Source organism: Spermophilus citellus (genome assembly GCF_964194105.1).
Source record: "Spermophilus citellus genome assembly, chromosome: 5".
Taxonomy (NCBI): domain Eukaryota; kingdom Metazoa; phylum Chordata; class Mammalia; order Rodentia; family Sciuridae; genus Spermophilus; species Spermophilus citellus.
In genome coordinates, this window is record NC_138186.1 from 58,444,069 (window position 1) to 58,463,379 (window position 19,311).

The 19,311-nt window shown below is 35.8% G+C and overlaps 1 protein-coding gene across 1 annotated transcript in view; it reads right to left on the reverse strand.

The window, feature by feature from the left end:
- The window catches only part of LOC308649412 (uncharacterized protein), a gene marked incomplete at its 5' end in the record, with an annotated part of 49,518 nt that extends 31,522 nt beyond the window's left edge, over positions 1-17,996 (reverse strand). Inside the window, one exon of the mRNA XM_081294985.1 lies at positions 17,991-17,996. Coding sequence (XP_081151111.1) covers positions 17,991-17,996 — 6 coding nt within the window. The remainder of the gene's footprint in view (positions 1-17,990) is intronic.
- Positions 17,997-19,311: the final 1,315 nt, after the last annotated feature.

Below are 19,311 nucleotides of genomic sequence, written 5' to 3' on the forward strand. Positions count from 1 at the left end.
GGCTCCGTGCTCACTCAAGAAGGGAAAGCAGCCCAGAGCCCAGAGCAGAGGTTAAGCAGTGCTTAAGTACACTTTTTGGGGAGGGCGGGGCTTTGCATACATCAGAACAAATCATCATGAGGTGTGGGAAAATTGAACAACAGCTCTCATACATGATTAGCACATTCATTGGCGGGAACAGGTCGGGCGGGGGTGATTGGTCACTCCTAAGCGGGGTACACATTCAAACTGATGGGTTTGGGCCCTGAATGCCTACATGCCAAGCTACACAGGGTCCTAGGTTATTGAACAACTAAATGGTCAGTTCCGGGCATTGTCTTAACTACCTCAGGAATTTCAGGTTCTGTGTGAGTTCAGAAACTTTACAATACCTAGTCCTTTACTTTTTAACTCGGGCTTTGCAGCTTAGAAACTTTACAATGCCCAGTCTTTTACACTTTAACTTCAATTTCTTTTACTCTTACAGGATGGTTGCTTACCACATAGCACATCTGTATCTCTAACTATCCCTTATCAAGTGGAATATTCTACTACATCTCCACAATCATTCATCCATAGGTCCAAAAGTCCAAAAAGTTCTGAAACTTTAGTTTTTTTCCCCTAAGTTTGGTACAAACACAATTGGCATTACATACTGACCCACACTGATTGCTGTAAGACTATAGTATTATTCCATTAGGATGAATACATACATGTTTCTCCACAGAATAATCATGTTTGGCTACAAGGTATAGTCCTACCAAAGAAGGTGTTATGTAACATAGGGTTTTAATGGAGATGACAAATTCCTATTACCTAGTCACATTGGAATCACTGTGTGTCTTAGTACAAGGCATAAATCACAGGTTATGGTAATGCTGATGTAAACAAAAATATACACTGTTAACTATATCAAACTTAGTAGTACATTTATATACAGTACTTAATACTTGAAAATACACTGCTGTGCTTATGGTTTATGTATTTACTATATTATTTTTTTTCTGTTATTTTTTAGAATGTGCCCCTTCTACATATTAAAAATAAAGTTTGATGTCAAATAGGACCCTGTGTCCTCCAGCAGCAGCCTCCTGTGTCTCATGTTTGTGTAACTGCATGCTATGATGTAAACACATGCTATGATGAAGTGCCCTGACCATGAGTTCTTCGGTCTACTTTGGTCTGCAGCTGCCAGTCCTCCAAACATCTGCTGCTTTTTAAAACTTGGTTTTCCAGCCTGCTGCTACTTGCAATGGCTTTCAAAGGACATTTTTTTTTCTAGGTTAAACAGCCTTGGTCTCCATTTTAGAATCAAGTGCCTTAATTGGTATGGCTGTAAAGTCTTTTTTTTTATTATTATTATTTTTAAAGAGAGAGTGAGAGAGAGAATTTTTTAATATTTATTTTTCAGTTTTTTGGCAGACACAACATCTTTGTTTGTATGTGGTGCTGAGGATCGAACCGGGCCGCACGCATGCCAGGCGAGCGCGCTACCGCTTGAGCCACATCCCCAGCCCCGGCGGTAAATTCTTTCCTCAGAAAAAGCCATACATCTACACAAATTTGCCCTGTTTTTCAGGAGTTTAGACACCTCTTGAAGTTCATAAATTGGCCACTGTTAGACCATGGAGTTCAAATTAAAAACCCCTATACTGATATTTTTGAGAATGTGGAGTTATAGAGACTTTTTATCTTCTTCCTTCTGTCTTATAGTTTCCAAAATGTCCACAATGAACATAATATAAATAAATAAGTTGGGACTGGGGATGTGGCTCAAGCGGTAGCACGCTCGCCTGGCATGCGTGCAGCCCGGGTTTGATCCTCAGCACCACATACAAACAAAGATTTGTGTCCACTGAAAACTAAAAAATAAATATTAAAATTCTCTCTCTCTCTCTCTCTCTCTCTCTCTCTCTCTCTCTCTCTCTTTAAAAATAAACAAATAAATAAGTTGTATTTTAAAGAAAAAGCTTATTCTGATGACTTAAGATATTGTTCCCATTCTTCAGGAAGAAAAACATATTAAGCCATTGTCTATAATTGACCTATAAGAAGGGCTGGGGCTGGGACTCAGTGGTAGCTCACTTGCCTGGCATGTGTGAGGCACTGGGTTCGATTCTCAGCATCGCATATGAATAAATAATCTCTCAACAACTACAAAAAAATTTTAAAAAACAAATCAATAACCTATAAGAAAATGTTCATCAAACTGTTTCCAGGGACCTGTAAATTGATCTTTGGCCAATCACTTTAATTTTCCTTCCTGGCCTTGTGGCTATCTGTAACATCGTCTCACATAAGTGCGAGCTCTCCCTCACAAATGTGGCTGGGATTAATGAGGTTACCATTTCTAAATGTTCTTCTAGGTCCTTCCATGGAAAAGCACTTTGCAAACAGAACAAATGAGTATTTTCCTACTATTATTTCCTAGAATATGGATGGCTACCTTATATAAAATTTGATTTAAAAAGAAATATTTTTCCTTGTGTTTCTCCTGATATTAATAATTCTATAGGATTAAATAGAAGAACAATTCTCTTCCGAATTGTGTAGAGTGCATGGCAAATCATAAGTTTTGTCATTTTAAAGCAAACAAGTTTAAATTCAAGTTTATATTTTTTCTCTCAATTTATCATCTCCATGTTCTGTTTCCTGAATCCACCTTCTTGACCTGCCTCCAGGAAGCTCACCCTACAGGATAGAAATGGTCCAAATTTGTATTTCTATAATGAATAGTTGTTCCCACCATCAATGAAGCTGAAAATAGATTAAGTTTTGGTAAGGATCTAAAATGCAAGAAGATTCTTCTTTTTTTTATTTTTAATTTTTTTTCAGTTGTAGATATACACAATACCTTTATTTTATTTTTATGTTGTGCTGAGGATAAAACCCAGTGCCTCACATATGCAAGGCAAGTACTCTTTCACTGAGCTACAACCCCAGCCTGATTCTTTAAGTGGAAGAGGGAGGGAGAAATTTTATTTTCCATCATGGGACAGGAGACCAGGTTTTCCCAGGATTCGGAAATGTGGAAAAAAACCTAGGTTTTAGCATCTTGATGTCAATCTGAGACTAAAATTAACCCATAAATACATTCAGGGCCAAGAGAAGTTTAGTGAAAAAGAGCCAGAAACATCAGATTGGATCAGTCTTGAACCCGTCCTAATTTTGGAAATTTCATGATAACAGCTTGTACATGTCTTTATAATTCAATCCAAATGGAATTAATTTTATTTTGGTTATTAGGGGGATAAAGGCATCCTAACTAATAAATATCCATATTTCTAAATATACTGTTACTACTATTTCTTGCTATGTCAGTATTAGATGTTATCTTCTTAATCTGTTATATTATAAATGAAAATTTAGGTCATTTTTAACACTTCCTCCACCGCCCCTTTTACTTTCTGTATTGGTTGCTTTTAGAACTACAAATAATATCCTTACCCCTTTATTTTCATTGTATCAACTAGCCTTGGATGGTTTTTGTAAAATGAAGATACTAGCTCCCCAACCAATCCCCTCAGCTATTCTACACCTCATTTTGTACCTTCTGTCATTTGCACTTGGATTTTGCATTATCAAAGCTGATAACAGTGCAGCTAAGTCTTCTAAACTTTATCTATAGGTTGGTTATGAACAGCTAAACACAATGTAAAGATATTGTTGTGGCTATGTGTCTTAGTCATATCAGGCTCTTTAACAAATTATAAACAGGTTGGATTAAATAAAAGGAATTTTTTTTCTCTCTCTCACAGTTCCGTAGGCTGAGAAATACAAGATCAAGGTGCCAGCAGATTTGGTTCTCTGTGGAGGCCCTCTTTCTGGATTGTAGAAGGCTGCCTTCTTTCTGTGTACTCACATGGCAGAGGGAGGGAGAAAGTTTTGGTGTCACCTTCTGTTCTTAAAAGACACTAACTCCATCACTGGGGCTCTGTGTTTATGACCTCATCTAAAGCTGAGTTACCTTCTGCAGGATCTAACCCCTAATAACATCACACTGGGGTTTAGGATATCAACATATAAATTTTAAAGAAACACAAACATTTAGTTCATAACACTATGTAAATATTGTCCATTAAAGAAGCAGTGATGATTATGATTACAGTTCCTTTCTTGCTATTTTTGTTTTTCCTGGAGTTTCTATCTGCCTGTATGTTTATTCTGTATTATTTACAAACTTAGAGGAAATTTTCCTATATCATTGTTTATATTTTTCAAGGTCATCTTTTAAAAAACTACACATTTGCATATATGTGTCTATATAGACAGAGTTTTATTTTACTGTTTTGTTAGAATGTTGGACATACTGTTCTTTCACTTTTCTAATTAAAAAAAATTTTGTTTTACTTGTAGATGAACACAATCTCTTTATTTATTTTTAATGTCGTGCTAAGGATCAAACCTAGTACCTTACACATGCGAGGCAAGTGCTGTACCACTGAGCCACAACCCCAGCCCTTTTCATTTGCTTTTTTCACTCTATAACAATTTATCTTGGAAACCTTCCCACATTAAAAAAAAAATGTAGCTGAGCTTAATTATTTTCTTTTAACTCTTACCTAAGTAATTGGTATGCAGTTTCATGGTTTTGTTCACTTGTTTGCTTTTTGTTTTTCTAGTTGTGTTAGACCCCATGGATTAATACTCCTCATGGTTTTTATTTCTTTACCCTTACTCTTCTCCCTTTACCAAAGGCATCTACTCTCACATGGTTCATATGTACCTTTGCAACTTGTCCTCTGTATTTTTCTTATATAACATACAGCATTATTTTGTGAGCTTAAAATTTTTACAGAAAATGGTGTCATGATGCATGTATCTGCTACTTGATTTTGTCATGTAGACTGTTTAGGATCCACTCATGTTAATGAAGATGCCCAATAGTAATATATCAAGTGAGTAGATCTTTTACCTATCTATTCCCCCATGGTGGTCATTTAGGTTGTTTTGATTATTTGCCATTACAAGCAGTGTTTCTTTTGGGTACCTGTACAACCCTTAGACCATGTAACCACTTCACCATTGATGGGCAGTTAGGGTTTTTTTTTTTAAATCTAATTTGTTATATATGACATTGTTTATATCATTATGCATTTCAATTCATAGTGTACATATAGAGCACAATTTTTCATGCCTCTGGTTGTACACAAAGTAGAGTCACACCATTCGTGTCTTCATACATGTACTTAGGGTAATGATGTCCATCTCATTCCACCGTCTTTCTTAGCCCCATGCCCACTCCCTTCCCCACCCTCCCCTTTGCTCTATCTAAAGTTCCTCCCTTCCTCCCATGCTTCCCCCCATCTTTATTATGGATCAGCATCCTCATATCAGAGAAAACATTTGGCATTTGTTTTTCTGGGATTGGCTTACTTCACTTATCATAATATTCTCCAACTTCATCCATTAACTTGCAAATGCCATGATTTTATTTTCTTTTAATGCTGAGTAGTATTTTATTGTGTATATATACCACATTTCCCTTATCCATTCATCTACTAAAGGACATCTAGTTGGTTCTACAATAGTAAGTTTGTTTTTAAATTTTTACTATTACATGTGCATATATATTCATCTAGTATACGCTGTGTAAATGCATTCTTACATAAAAGGCTAAGCATTTTTTAAAAATTCGTTTTAGTTGTAGATGGACACAATATCTTCATTTTAATTAATTTATTTTTTTTTATGTGATGCTGAGGATGAAACCCAGGGCCTCACATGTGCAAGGCAAGCACTCTATCACTGAGTGGTTTTGGTGTATTTTACAAGAGTAAGATTTTAATTTTTACGTGGTCAAATTTCTCAATCTTTCCTGTGAAACTTTTTTTTCCCTAGCCCAAGAGGCTGAACATTTTTAAGATTTTTGATGTCATTCAATTATCTTCCAAAAAGATATCAATTTAACTTTCCAAAAATTTAATATAGGTATTAATTTTTACATATTTGATATAATATAATCAATATGAAATTCTTGCCTATACCATAGTTGAGAGATAGTATATAATTGTGGTTAAGATTTGCATGTCTCTGATGAACTGTAAAAGATGACTATCTGGGGCTGGGGCTGTGGCTCAGTGGTAGAGCACTTTCCTCACATGGGTGAGGCACTGGGTTCAATTCTCAGCACCACATAAAATAAATAAAATAAAGGCCCATTGACAACTAAATATATGCATATTTAAAAAGATTATTATTTTCATGGACCTTTTGTTTCACCTCTCTGTAGCCTTTAACAGTTTTTCTATTGAATTGTTTTCTTTCATTGATTGTCTTTTTGTCAGCTTTTTAGCTGGTGTTGACTAAATGCCCTGACCAGAACAATTGTAGAGGAGGATGAGTTTATTTGAAGGCTCATAGTTTCAGAAGTCTCAATCCACAGACAACAGGCTCTATTCCTTGGGGCTCCAGGTGAGGCAGAACATCATGGCAGAAGAGTGTGGCAAAGGGAAGGAGGTCACATCATCAGGAAGCAGAGAAAGACTCCACTGGCCAGATACAAAATATATATGCCATAGCCACCCCAGCCACGCCCCCAGTGAACCACTTCCTCCAGCCACACCCACCTGCCTCCAGCTACCACTCAGTTAATCCCATCAGGGATTATTTCACTGATTGGGTTAAGGTTATAACCCAGTCATTTCTCCTCCAAACCTTCTTGCATTGTCTCACATGTGATCTTTGGGGGACACATCTCATCCAAACCATAGCATACATATTTATAAGATTAATTGTTTGCTACTATATATGTGAAGCAAGTCTTTTCCTCTAGTCTCTTATCGTTTCTTTCATTTTGGTTTTAGTGTATTTTACAAGAGTAAGATTTTAATTTTTACGTGTTCAAATTTCTCAATCTTTCCCCTGAAACTTTTTTTATGTCGATGTGTGAGCTTGTTTTACTTCAGAAAATCTTCCCTTGTCCATTGGTTATAAAATTTTCGTGTATTTTCCAGGATGATTGTGTGTGTGTGTGTGTGTGTGTGTGTGTGTGTGTATTGCTTTAGAAGCTCTGCCCTTCTCAGTGCTTATAAATATTTATCTGTATTTTCATTGAATAATTTTATAGCTTTCAAGTTTTTAAAGTTTAATCTTTTTAATCCATCTGAATTCGTCCTGAGAATGGTGTACAGTAGAAATATAGCTTTATTTTCCCCAATAGTATAGTACTGACTAATAAATTTATAATATTAAATATTTAGAACATTAATTCTAACTATGTTAATGAATAGTATTTATTCCAACACCAACAAATGTGAGAGTATGCCAATGTTACATGCTAATATTAATTCTCATATATATGTTTCTATGGTCTCTATTCTACCCCATTCATCTATTATCTGTCTCCCTGCCAAAATCCGTGGCTTTCATTGCTTTAGCATTATAAATATTTTGGATATTTGGTTCGGCAAGTTGTAATATGTGTTTCTGGCAGTAGAATAGACCTCTGCTGGCCTTCTTGCTGCTAAACCAGTAAAAATGCTAGACAAAATAGATTTGCTTTCGTTGAAGAAAATGAAAATTTTTAAATGAGTTGGCAAGAAATTCATAAAGCATTGCATAAGCAAATGAGTGAAAGAGAAAGGCAATTGAAATGGCATCTTTCATGAAGCTAAGCTTCCATTTTCACACTCTTACAAGGTCTAGAGCAGAGAACTCCAAAGGTGGGGGGATGAGTAGGAGATTCCCACATGGCCAACTCACCAAATGATGAGCAGAAAAGTTCAGTCCTCAAAAAGTACAGTAAGAAAACTTGCTGCTTCACTCTTGGTGGTGGTTGGGAGGCAAAATAAAGATAGTACCTAGAGGGTGACTTTGTGGCTCAGTGGTAGTACACTCGCTTAGCAAGCAAGAGGCCCTGGGTTCAGTGCTCAGCACCACATTAAAAACAACAACAACAAAAAACAAATAAAGGTATTGTGTCCAAATACAACTAAAAAATGAATATTATTTAAAAAAAGATATCACCTGGAAATATGGAACCACAAGCTGACCTTCACCCTGGTGTGTGACCTAATTCACACTGCTAAGTTTTCTGAGAAACCTCAATCTGACAATTTATTTTTAAATGGTTCCTGTGTGAATATAACATTGATACCCAAACCCAGCAAAGATTGCATAAAGAAAGAAAACCCACTTGTAAATATCAATGCAAAAACATCAAATAATATATTAACAAGCAGAATCAACAGGTCACGTTTAAAATAACAACCATGGTTCTATGGGTGAAAAGATGGTTCAAGATTAGACATCTAGGGCTGGGGATGTGGCTCAAGCGGTAGCGCGCTCGCCTGGCATGCGTGCGGCCCGGGTTCGATCCTCAGCACCACATACCAACAAAGATGTTGTGTCTGCCGAGAACTAGAAATAAATATTGAAAAATCTCTCTCTCTCTCTCTCTCTCTCTCTCTCTCTCTCTCTCTCTCTCTCTCTCTCTCTCTCTCTCCTCTCTCTCTCTCTCTCTTTAAAAAAAAGTATTTATAAAAAAAAAAAGATTAGACATCTATCTGTATTAATATGTCTGAGGGACAAAAATGATAAGATCTCAACTGGATACTAATAATGATTTGGAAAAAAGCAAAAGCCCTCTCTTGTTTTAAAAACATGCCATAAAAATATGATAGATTGGGGCTGGGGTTGTAGCTCAATGGTAAAGTGTTTGTCTAGCATGTGTGAAGCACTGGGTTCGATCTTCAGCACCACATAAAAATAAATAAAGATACTGTATGTTCATCTACATATAAATATTTTTAAAAATATGATAGATGATAACTTCCCTAATATCTATTTATTGGGCCAAAAGTCCATCTTCCAGGAGAACACTAGAGGCACTCATGCCAAAGTAAGAAGCAAGACAGAAGCAAGCCTACGTCACCACCAATATTTAACATTGTCCTGAGGATACCAGCAAATGTAATTAGATGAGAAAGTATGAGAATCGTAAAGGAAGTTTTAAAACTATAACTATTTTCAAATAATAATATTTTGTGTCTCATGGGATTAACTGAAAAGTTACTACAAATAATAAGAGAATCCAGAGTATAAAATTAATATATGGCAGTGAATAACTTTCTTATTTGTTTTAGCTAGTGTGAATAACACTAGCTAAAACAATTAAATGGAAAAGAAAACCACATCTGCAACAGTAACAACTACAAAGAGAGAACTTCAGAATCAATTTAACAAGAAATATACAATGTCTTTATATGGAAAATTTCAAAACACTGCTATGGAACTGAACAAACAGACCCTATTTGAAAGAAATAGAATTGAAAGATAGATCCTATTCTTTGGTTTAAAAAAAAAAAATCAGGGCTGGGGCTGTAGCTCAGCAGTAGAGCGCTTGCCTGGCACATGAGAGGCATTGGGATTGAGCCTCAAAGCCACACTAAAAATAAATAAATAAATAAAGGTATTTTGTCCATCTACAACTACAAATATTTTTTTTAAAAATCAACATCACAAAAATCTGTTCTCTTTTAAGTCAATTTATAAATTTAAGCTTATCTTAATAAAGTTACCAGTTTTTTCTCCCCTGAAAATAGATAAATTGTTTCAAAATTCATTAAATAATAATAATAATAAGTAAGAAAGCTGGGGGTGGTAGCATGTGCTCTAATCTCAGGAGGATTGAAAGTTCAAGGCCGAGTCAGCATTTTAGCAAAACCCTCAACAACTTAACAAAACACTATCTCAACATAAAAAAGACTGAGGGTGTGGCTCAGTAGTAAAGAGCCCCTGGGTTCTATCCCCAATACAAAAATAAATATAAAAATAAACAAGAGTAACCACAAAAGTAAAGGACAATGTGATAAAATTATCCCAATAAGATATTAAAATATTCCATGAAGTTCCATCAATTAAAACAGTATAATAGTGCATGACTAGATAGGCTCAATGAGAAAGATATAAAGTACAAACATAGATTCAAATACATACAGAAATTCAGGGTATGAAAATGTAGCAACTGAAATCACAATGGAAATAAATGATGTGAGAATACTGAATAGCCACCTGGGGAAACAAAAGTTGAAATTATACTTCTCATCATGTACAGAAATAAATGCAAATATATTTTTGACATAATTTAAAAAATCATAAAACTACCATAAGTGAATTTCTTTATGAGCTAACTATGATTCAAAATACAGAAGATGTCTGTAAAATATGATTAGTAATTTTAACTACATAAAATTTTTTAAGCACATGGAAAGATATGCCACAGCAATGTGGAAAGACAAATGACAAACTAGGAAAATATATTTGCAACTTACATCATAGACTAAGGGCAAATTATCCAAATGTAATGAATGAATATGAAAAAAACAATAAAGAGTCATAATTCTTAAGAAAAATAAGTAGAGTACATGAACAGAAAGATTACAGGAAAAGCTATACAAAAGGCCTGTTTGCCTGTAAAAAGAAAGTAAACTTCACACATAGTAAGGAAATTGTAGTTTGAAACTAAAATGAGATGCTTATTAGAGTAGGAAAATTCCAAGAACTGAACAGCATATCCTGTTAGCCTGGCTTTGGGGAATCGGGTTATATCTTGTATATAGCTAGTGGAAGCAAAAGTGATACAATCATAATAGAAGGCAATTGGCAATATTTACCAAATTTATTATGCATTTACCTTTTGATCTGGCATTTCCATGCTTGGGGATTTTATATATTCCCCTGAATACTGGCAAAACGACATATGTACAGGGTAATTCATCATTGCATCTTTGACTACAGTAGAAAAAGATTGAAAATAACCAAAGCACCCATCAATTAGGAAGTGATTAAATAAACTATGCTATATTTACAAATAAAAAAAAATTAGGTGTTATGGCTCAGTGGCAGAAGGCTTGCCTAGCATGTGTGAGGTACTGGGTTTGATTCTCAGCATAACATACAAACAAATAAAGGTCCATTGACAACTAAAAAATCAGGAAGCTTTTTTTGTGTACTAATATGGAAAGATCTTCAATGTCTTTCTGAAGGAACAGATGAAAGATGTAGGATAGTAACATAATATTCTACCATTTATGTAAGCAATGAGGTAAAATAGTGTCTCTTCTTATATGCTTTTATTTGCATAAGGAAATACTGAAAGTATTCAAAAGAAATTAATAAAAGTCTTTACAGAGGGAAGAAGAGAGCACATAAATAAGAAGAGTAATGACTGGATTTATTGTTCAGGGAAAGGAGAAAGATGTTGATAAATGTTGGATTTTGTTAATTAAGTCAGGATAGGCTTGGTTATGTTACAGTAACAAGCACACTAAAGCTAGGTGGTCTAACCATGAGGATTATTTTTTTCTTTCCTCCACTAAATGTCCATCATGAGCTGACTGGAAACTCTATGTCAGTATTCAGGGATGGGTAGGAGACCTAGTTCTGACCAATGAAATGAGAAGAAACATACTGATGTGCCTCTGGGAAACATCTCCTCATTCTTGAAAAGCAATCCACAGGAAGTGACATGCTTCTGCCTGACATGTCTATATACTGGCACTAGGAGAGCCATCTTGTTTCCTTGGGAGGAGCGAACTGGCAAACCTGACATATTGGGGATAGAAGTAAACTTAGAAAAAAACCTGGATCCTTCATGTGGTCAGTAAACCACTAAGTTAACCAACTCTGGAGACTTCCTACCTCAGAATTTCTAATTATTCAAGATAGTAAAATTTATTTATTTTATAAGCTATTTCAAACTAGATTTTGATGAAACCACACTCATTTTTTTATTAATTCTTTTGTTTTTTTGCATTGACTATATCTTCAAATTCAATGGTGTATAGTAGCACGAAAGGAAACATCCTTGTCTTGTTCTTGATTTAATAAGATTACGTCTAAATTCACCACCAAATATTGTGATAGCTATATGGTGTTGGTAGTTTCCTTTATTAAGATAAGAAATTTCCCCTCAGGGCTGGGGATGTAGTTCGGTGACAGGGCACTTGCCTAGCATACATAAGGACCTGGGTTTGATCACCAGTCCAGTACTGGAGAAGAAAGAAAGAGGGAAGGAAGGAAAGAAAAAGGAAGCGAGAAGAGAGAGAAAGAAAGAAAGGGAGGAAAAAGGGAAGAAAGAGGGAAAGAGAGAGAGAAAGGAGGAATGGAGAGATGGAGAGAAGGAAGGAAAAAAGAGGGAAATGTTCCTTCTATAGCAAGCTATTTAGTCTTTTTTAAATCATTAATGAATGCTAACTTTATCAATTATGTCTTTAGCATTTGTTGATATAATCAAATGCTTTAATCTGTGCATGTAGTGAATTAAATAAACTTTCTGAGTTAAAATTGAAATTGTAAAAAATTAAAATTATAAATTGATAATGAGACTCTCCTTGTCATGGTAATTGACTCATGGTGTACTTATTCTATCTTGATATACTGTTGTACTTATTTGCTTATATTTAAATGGTGTTTTTGCATCTATGTTGGAAGCAGATCTTATTCAATTTTGGCACCAATATTTTGCTAGTCTAACAAAATGAGCTGGATAACTTTCCAACTCTGGAATAATGTATGTGACATAGAAATTATCTCTTTTGGGAAAGTTTAGTGCTACTTTCCCATAAAATTACCATAACTGTGTGGTATCCTTTTTTTAATTTTTAACTTTTAAAACATTACAAAAATGCAAAAATAAAGCATGATAAACCCCTTTTACTAATTGGTAGACAAAAATGATCAACTCATAGCAATAATAATTTTTTAAAAGTTTTTTTGTAGTTGTAGATGGGCAGAATGCCTTTATTTTATTTGTTTATTTTGTTTAATGCTGAAGATCGAACCCACTGCCTCACGAATGCTAGGCAAGCGCTCTGCCACTGAGCTACAGCCCCAGCCCATAATAATAATTTTATCTACACCCTTACCTAATAATTTTGAAGGGAATTCCTGGCCTCACATTATTTCATCTGCAAATATTTCAGCATGTCACTAAAATATAAAATATTTTAAAAAGTATTACTACAACAATATTATTAAATATCAAGTCAGCATTCAAATTTCCCTATGTCTATACATTTTTTAAAATTTATTTATTCTAATTTGTTATACACGACAGCAGAATGCATTTCAATTCATAGTACACATACAGAGCACAATTTTTCATGTCTCTGGTGGTACACAGAGTAGAGTCACACCATTCGTGTCTTCATACATTTTTTAACAGTGAATTTGTATCAAAATTCAATTAAGATGGGCATGGTGACGCACACCTATAATCCCAGCCACCCGGGAGGCTGAGGCAGTAGGAGTTTGATCCTCAGCACCACATAAAAATAAATAAAATAGATGTATTGTGTCCATCTATAACTAAACATTTTTTTAAAAATTTGGGAATTATGCTTGCTATTTCGTTCAGTGGTTATCCTAACTTATATGGGTTTTACAATAAGATTTACTGATTTCTTCAAGTAGATACTGCTTAATGTACTTCTCTGTTATATTTTTTCAGTTTTCTGAATAGATACATCCTCTATTAATTCTTGACGGGTGGTAAAGTTTCAGAGTCCTTGAATATCTACAAATGAACAATTGACACTTTGACAACATGGATTTGAACTGTGGGGGTCCACTTATAACCAGGAATTTTTGGGGGGTGGGATTTCAGAAAATTTGGAAAAGCTCTCAGACAAATCTCAGAATCTAGAACTACTGAAAAAATTGAGAAAAAGTTAGGTTTGTCATGAATGCATAAAATACATGTAGGATACATGTAGGTAATAGTTTATATTATCACTAGTAACATGAAATATTATAATACAAGATTATTATAAAAAGCTAAAATTTATCAAGACTCATGCATGTAAACACTTAAAGACATCCCATGGCACCATTCACAGAGAAAAGAAATGTCAACAATGTAAAAATGCAGAATTACCCACAAGATTCCCAATAGCACAATAGAGTACTACTGCAACAGTCTCATGGCTACCTCCTGTTGGTACTGCCATGCACTCGGGTGTTGAAAGCATTGGTGTAAAGCACTGTGTGCCACTAATCTTCTCTCCGTGAGCAGCTCATCTCGCCAATAAATTGTGGATGGCAGGAAAAGGTGATCTTTTGAGGTTCCAGTGTATTTTTCACCAGGTATAATACATTCAAAAAATATGTATTGATAGGCTGTTTATGCTATTGGTCAGACTTGTGAGCATAAGCAGGCCATTAGTAGTAAAGTTTGGGAGAGTCAAAAATTACATGTGGGGGCTGGGGATGTGGCTCAAGCGGTAGCGCGCTCGCCTGGCATGCGTGCGGCCCGGGTTCGATCCTCAGCACCACATACCAACAAAGATGTTGTGTCCGCTGAGAACTAAAAAATAAATATTAAAAATTCTCCCTCTCTCTCTCTCTCTCTCCTCTCTCACTCTCTCTTTAAAAAAAAAAAATTACATGTGGATTTTTGACTATGCAGATGGTCAGCACCCCTGATCCCTACATTGTTCAAGGATCAAATGTAATTTATTTTGCATTCACTCTTGAATAACAGTTTAGCCGAATTTAGAATTTATATCTGTAACCATATTCTCTCAAAATATTGAAGATATTTTTCTACTGTCTTCTTGCAAGCAATGTGTTTTATTGGGAATTCTGATATGGGTCTTTGTAGAATTTTTTTAAAGTAGAATCAATTTAGTACATTTATCAGTCTCAGAGACTTCCAACTGTTTCTTTTGGGAAATCCACATTTCTTATTTATATTAAGCTCCTCTACCAGATTTTATCTTCTCTAACAGAATCTGGTATCAATAAGCTTTGCTGTGTTTTAATTCTTTTTTTATGATCTCTTTTTAAAATTTTGTTCTTTTTTACTTTCTACATGACAGTAGAATGTATTTTGAAACACACATACATAGAGTATAACTTGCCATTCTTGTGGTTGTACATGATGTGGAGTTAACACCAGTCATGTATTCATATATGAACATAGGAAAGTTATATCTGACTCATTCTACTGTCTTTCCCATTCCCACCCCTCCCTTTCCTTTCCCCCCATTCCCCTCTGTACAATCCCATGAACCTCCACTGCCCGCCACCATTGTGAGTCAGCATCTGCATATCAGAGAGAACACTTGGCCTTAATTCTTCTTTATGGCTGAATAATATTCCATTTTGTATATGTAACACATTGTCTTTATTCATTAATCTACTGAGGGCCACCTAGGTTGGTTCCATAGCTTAGCTATTGTGAATTGAGCTGCTATGTGAAAGGAAAGCAAAGAACCAGGAGACAGGCAAGTGAGAAATGAAAGACAGAGACCAGGCAGAGACATACACAAGAGTTTATTTGTCTGAGCTGACAAATAAAGGCCATCTCTCCATAGATGGAGAAAGGAAATACAGGCTTGGGTTTCCCAAGTTTTATGGGGCAGAGCTGGGTGGGTCCTAATGTAGGCAATTAAAGATGGGGTTGGTTTGAGAGAGTGGTGATAACGCACTTGGGAGGGAAAGAATATGAGCAGTAAAGGGTAACAAGGACAGTATGAACATTGATGTGGCCACATAGCTATAGTATGCTATTTTAAGTTCTTTGGGTATATGCCAAAGAGTGGAAGTAATTGGGTCAAATGGTGGTTCCATGTTTTCTGAGGAATCTCCATACTGCTTTCCATAGAGGTTGTACCAATTTGCAGTCCCATCAGCAATGTATGAGTGTGACTTTTCCCCACATCATCACCAATATTTCTGATACTTGTAGTCTTGATAATTACCATTCTGACTGGAGTGAGATGAAATTTCAGTGTATTTTTTTTTAATTTGTAGTTATAGATGGACAGCATGCCTTTATTTTTAGAATGGCAATTATCAAGAATACAAGCAATAATGAGTGTTGGCGTGGATGTGGGGGAAAAGGCACACTCATACATTGCTGATGGTACTGCAAATTGGTCCAAACAATATAGAAAGCAGTAAGGAGATTCCTTAGAAAACTTGAAATTGAACCACCATTTGACCCAGCTATCCCATTCCTCGGTCTATACCCAAAGGACTTAAAAATCAGAATACTATAACGATGTAGCCACATCAATGTTCATAGCAGCTCAATTCACAATAGCTAAACTATGGAGCCAACCTAGATGCTCTTCAATAGATGAATGGATAAAGAAAATGTGGTATGTATACACAATGAAATATTACTCAGCATTAAAAGAGTATAGAATTATGGCATTTGCAGGTAAATGGATGGAGATAAGAGATTATCATGCTAAGCGAAGTAAGCCAATCCCAAAAAAACCAAAGGCCAAATATTCTCCCTGATGAGTGGATGCTTTTCATAAGGGGTAGGGGCATGGGAAGAATGGAGGACCTTTGATTAGGCAAAGGGGAGGAAGGAGAGGGGTGGGGACATGTGGATAAGAAAGATGGTGGAATGAGACGCACATCATTACCCCAGGTACCGTATGACTGCACATATGGTAGACTCTACATCATCTACAACCAGAGAAATGAAAAGTTGTGCTCCATTTGTGTAAAATGATTGAAATACATTCTGCTGTCATGTATAACTAATTAGAACAAATAAAAAAATTTGAGGGGCTGGGGTTGTGGCTCAGTGATAGAGCGCTTGTCTTGTATATGTGAGGCCTTGGGTTAGATCCTCAGCACCCTATAAAAATAAAGATATTGTGTCCAAAACCACTAAAAAATATTTTTTAAAAAAATTTGTAGTTATAGACATATGCCTTTATTTTGTTTATTTTTATGTGGTGCTAAGGATCAAACCCAGTATCTCACACATGCTAGGCAAGTGCTCTGCCACGGAGTCCTCAGTGTAGTTTTAATTTGCATTTCTTTAATCGCTAGAGGTGTGAAACATATTTTCATATATTTGTTGACCATTGTAGAATTTTTTTAAAAAATCCTTGAATCCTTTTAAAATTTCTCCTTGCAGGGTTGGGGTTGTGACTCAGTGGTAGAGTGCTTGCCTAGCATGCGTGAGGCACTGGGTTCAATTCTCAGCACCACATAAATGTAAAATAAAGATATTGTGTCCACCTAAAACTAAAAAATAATATTAAAAAATTTCTTGTTGTTTTAAATTTTCACTCTATATCTAGGTATACTTATTTCTTACTCATTCTACTCAGTTGTCAGTTTGAAGTTGTGGGTCTTTATTTAATTCTGGAAAAAAAGTTATTATATTTTGAATTTTTTATCTTTCATCTTGTTTTTTATTTTGCTCTAGATGAGGTTGTATAGATTTGGGAGCTTCTTGTTCTATTCTTCATGCTTCTAAACATTACTTTCATATTTTCTCTCTGTTTTCTTGTACTATGTTTTGGGAGAAATTCTCAGCTATTATTTTCAGCTCATTAAAGATGTCTTCAGGGTCTGGGGTTGTGGCTCAGCAGTAAAGTGCTCACCTAGCATGTGTGAGGTGCTGGGTTTGATCCTCAGCACCACATAAAAATAAATAAAAATAAATAAAAGGCATTTTTAAAAAAATGTCTTCAGGGCTGGGGATATAACTCAGTTGGTAGAGAACTTGCCTCACATGCACAAGGCCTAGGGTTCAATCTCCAGCACCACAAATAAATAAATAATTAAATAGAGCATAGGAATACTGAAAAAAAATATTAAAAAAAGAAAAAGATATCTTCAGCCATGCAAGGTGGTGCATGCCTGTAAGCCCAGCAGCTAGGGAGGCTGAGACAGGAGTATCTCGAGTTCAAAGCCAGCCTCAGTAACCAGGAGGCGCTAAGCACCTCAGTGAGACCCTGTCTCTAAATAAAATACAAAATTGGGCTGGGGACGTGGCTCAGTCACCACTCCACCCCAAAAAAGATGTCTTTGTTCATTGTGCTACTCCCCCTCATTTTTCATTTCCAAGATCTCCTATTTGCTTCTTTTTTGTAACTTTCTTCTTGTCTTATGGATTCAAATTGTCTCTCTTGTCCCTGTGGAAATTTTCACTACACTTCCCTTAAAATCACCTTCTGTGAGTTCTACTGACTGTTTCTTAGGTATTAGACATTTGTGTCACATCTCTTCTATGATGTGTTAGTAGTGCTTACCTCCATGATCGTTCTCTTCCTGCAAGGTTTCTGATTACCCTGTGTATAGGAGCTGTTTATCGTAATCTGTTTCCAGCAACTATGGGGGAAGAAGATGGGGATAGGGTTGTATCTGACCCTCTGAGTGTGTGAGGGGCTCTCTGCTCCTTTTAGGTGTTAGCAGCCTCCTAAGATGCTGCCTTGGCTTTTGGACACAAAGATTTCTTCCTTCCGCTCTGGGAGCAGTTATTTCTGCTAACCACTACATGGCACCAAGGAGGGCAGAACTACCAGCCTTCCCCTACCCAAGGGTACTGAGTTGAATAGTGTCCCCCTAAAATTCATGTTCATCACAGCCTTGTTTGGAAGTATTGTCTTTACTAAGTAACCAATTATAATGGATTCATATGGAACTTGAATAGGCCCTAACTCCAAGATGTAATATCCTTACAAGAAGAGGGGAAAAAGAGACATTTGGACAAACACAAACCTATGGAGAATAAGGCCATGTGAAGATGGAAAGAGAATAAACAGAGATTTGAGTGATGTGCCTACAAGCCAAAAAAATGTTAAGGATCACCAGTAACTACTAGAAACTAGAAGAGGCCAAGAAAGATAACTTCCCTAAAATCTTCAGAGAGAATGTGGTCCTGACATGCCTTCTTTCTGGACTTCTAGAAAGTCCCAAACTGTTAGACAGTAAATTTCTGTTGTTTAAGCCACCTAGTTTATGGCAATTTGTTATGGCATTTGTAGGAAATGAACACACCAAGTAACTCTGCAATCACCCTTGATTTACACTTCTACTCATTTTCTGTCTTTCCAATCTTTAGCTATAACATTGCCAGGTCCATGATGTAAACCCTCTTTAACTCCTTGTAGATAACAAAAAGTTGTCTCCCTCTTTCTCCTCCTTTAGCCAAGACAAAGAAATTTACCACAAGCCTATCTTTCCTGTGCGGTGGCCCTACAGTAGAAACTTGATATTTCCTCCTAGATATCAAGTCCTGATGAAACAACCCTTCAAGACTCAGTCTACTCATCTAGAAAACAGGGACACTCATGCTCCCTATCCTGCAACATTATTATGAATATCATAAAAGATAATTGTGTTAAGGCCTCGGTAGCCTGACTCAGATTTGGGGCATTATACAAAGTGTCATACAGATAAAATCAGCCAACTATGACACATATCAAAGTAATACATCTTCTCAACTTTTGGACCAATAACCTTAATTCTTTGACTATATCTCAAGAAAACATTACAAACTACAGAAACTTGTTTATGTTTGTTGTTTATCACAATAATCCTTATAAAATCAAGACACTGGAAATAACCTCA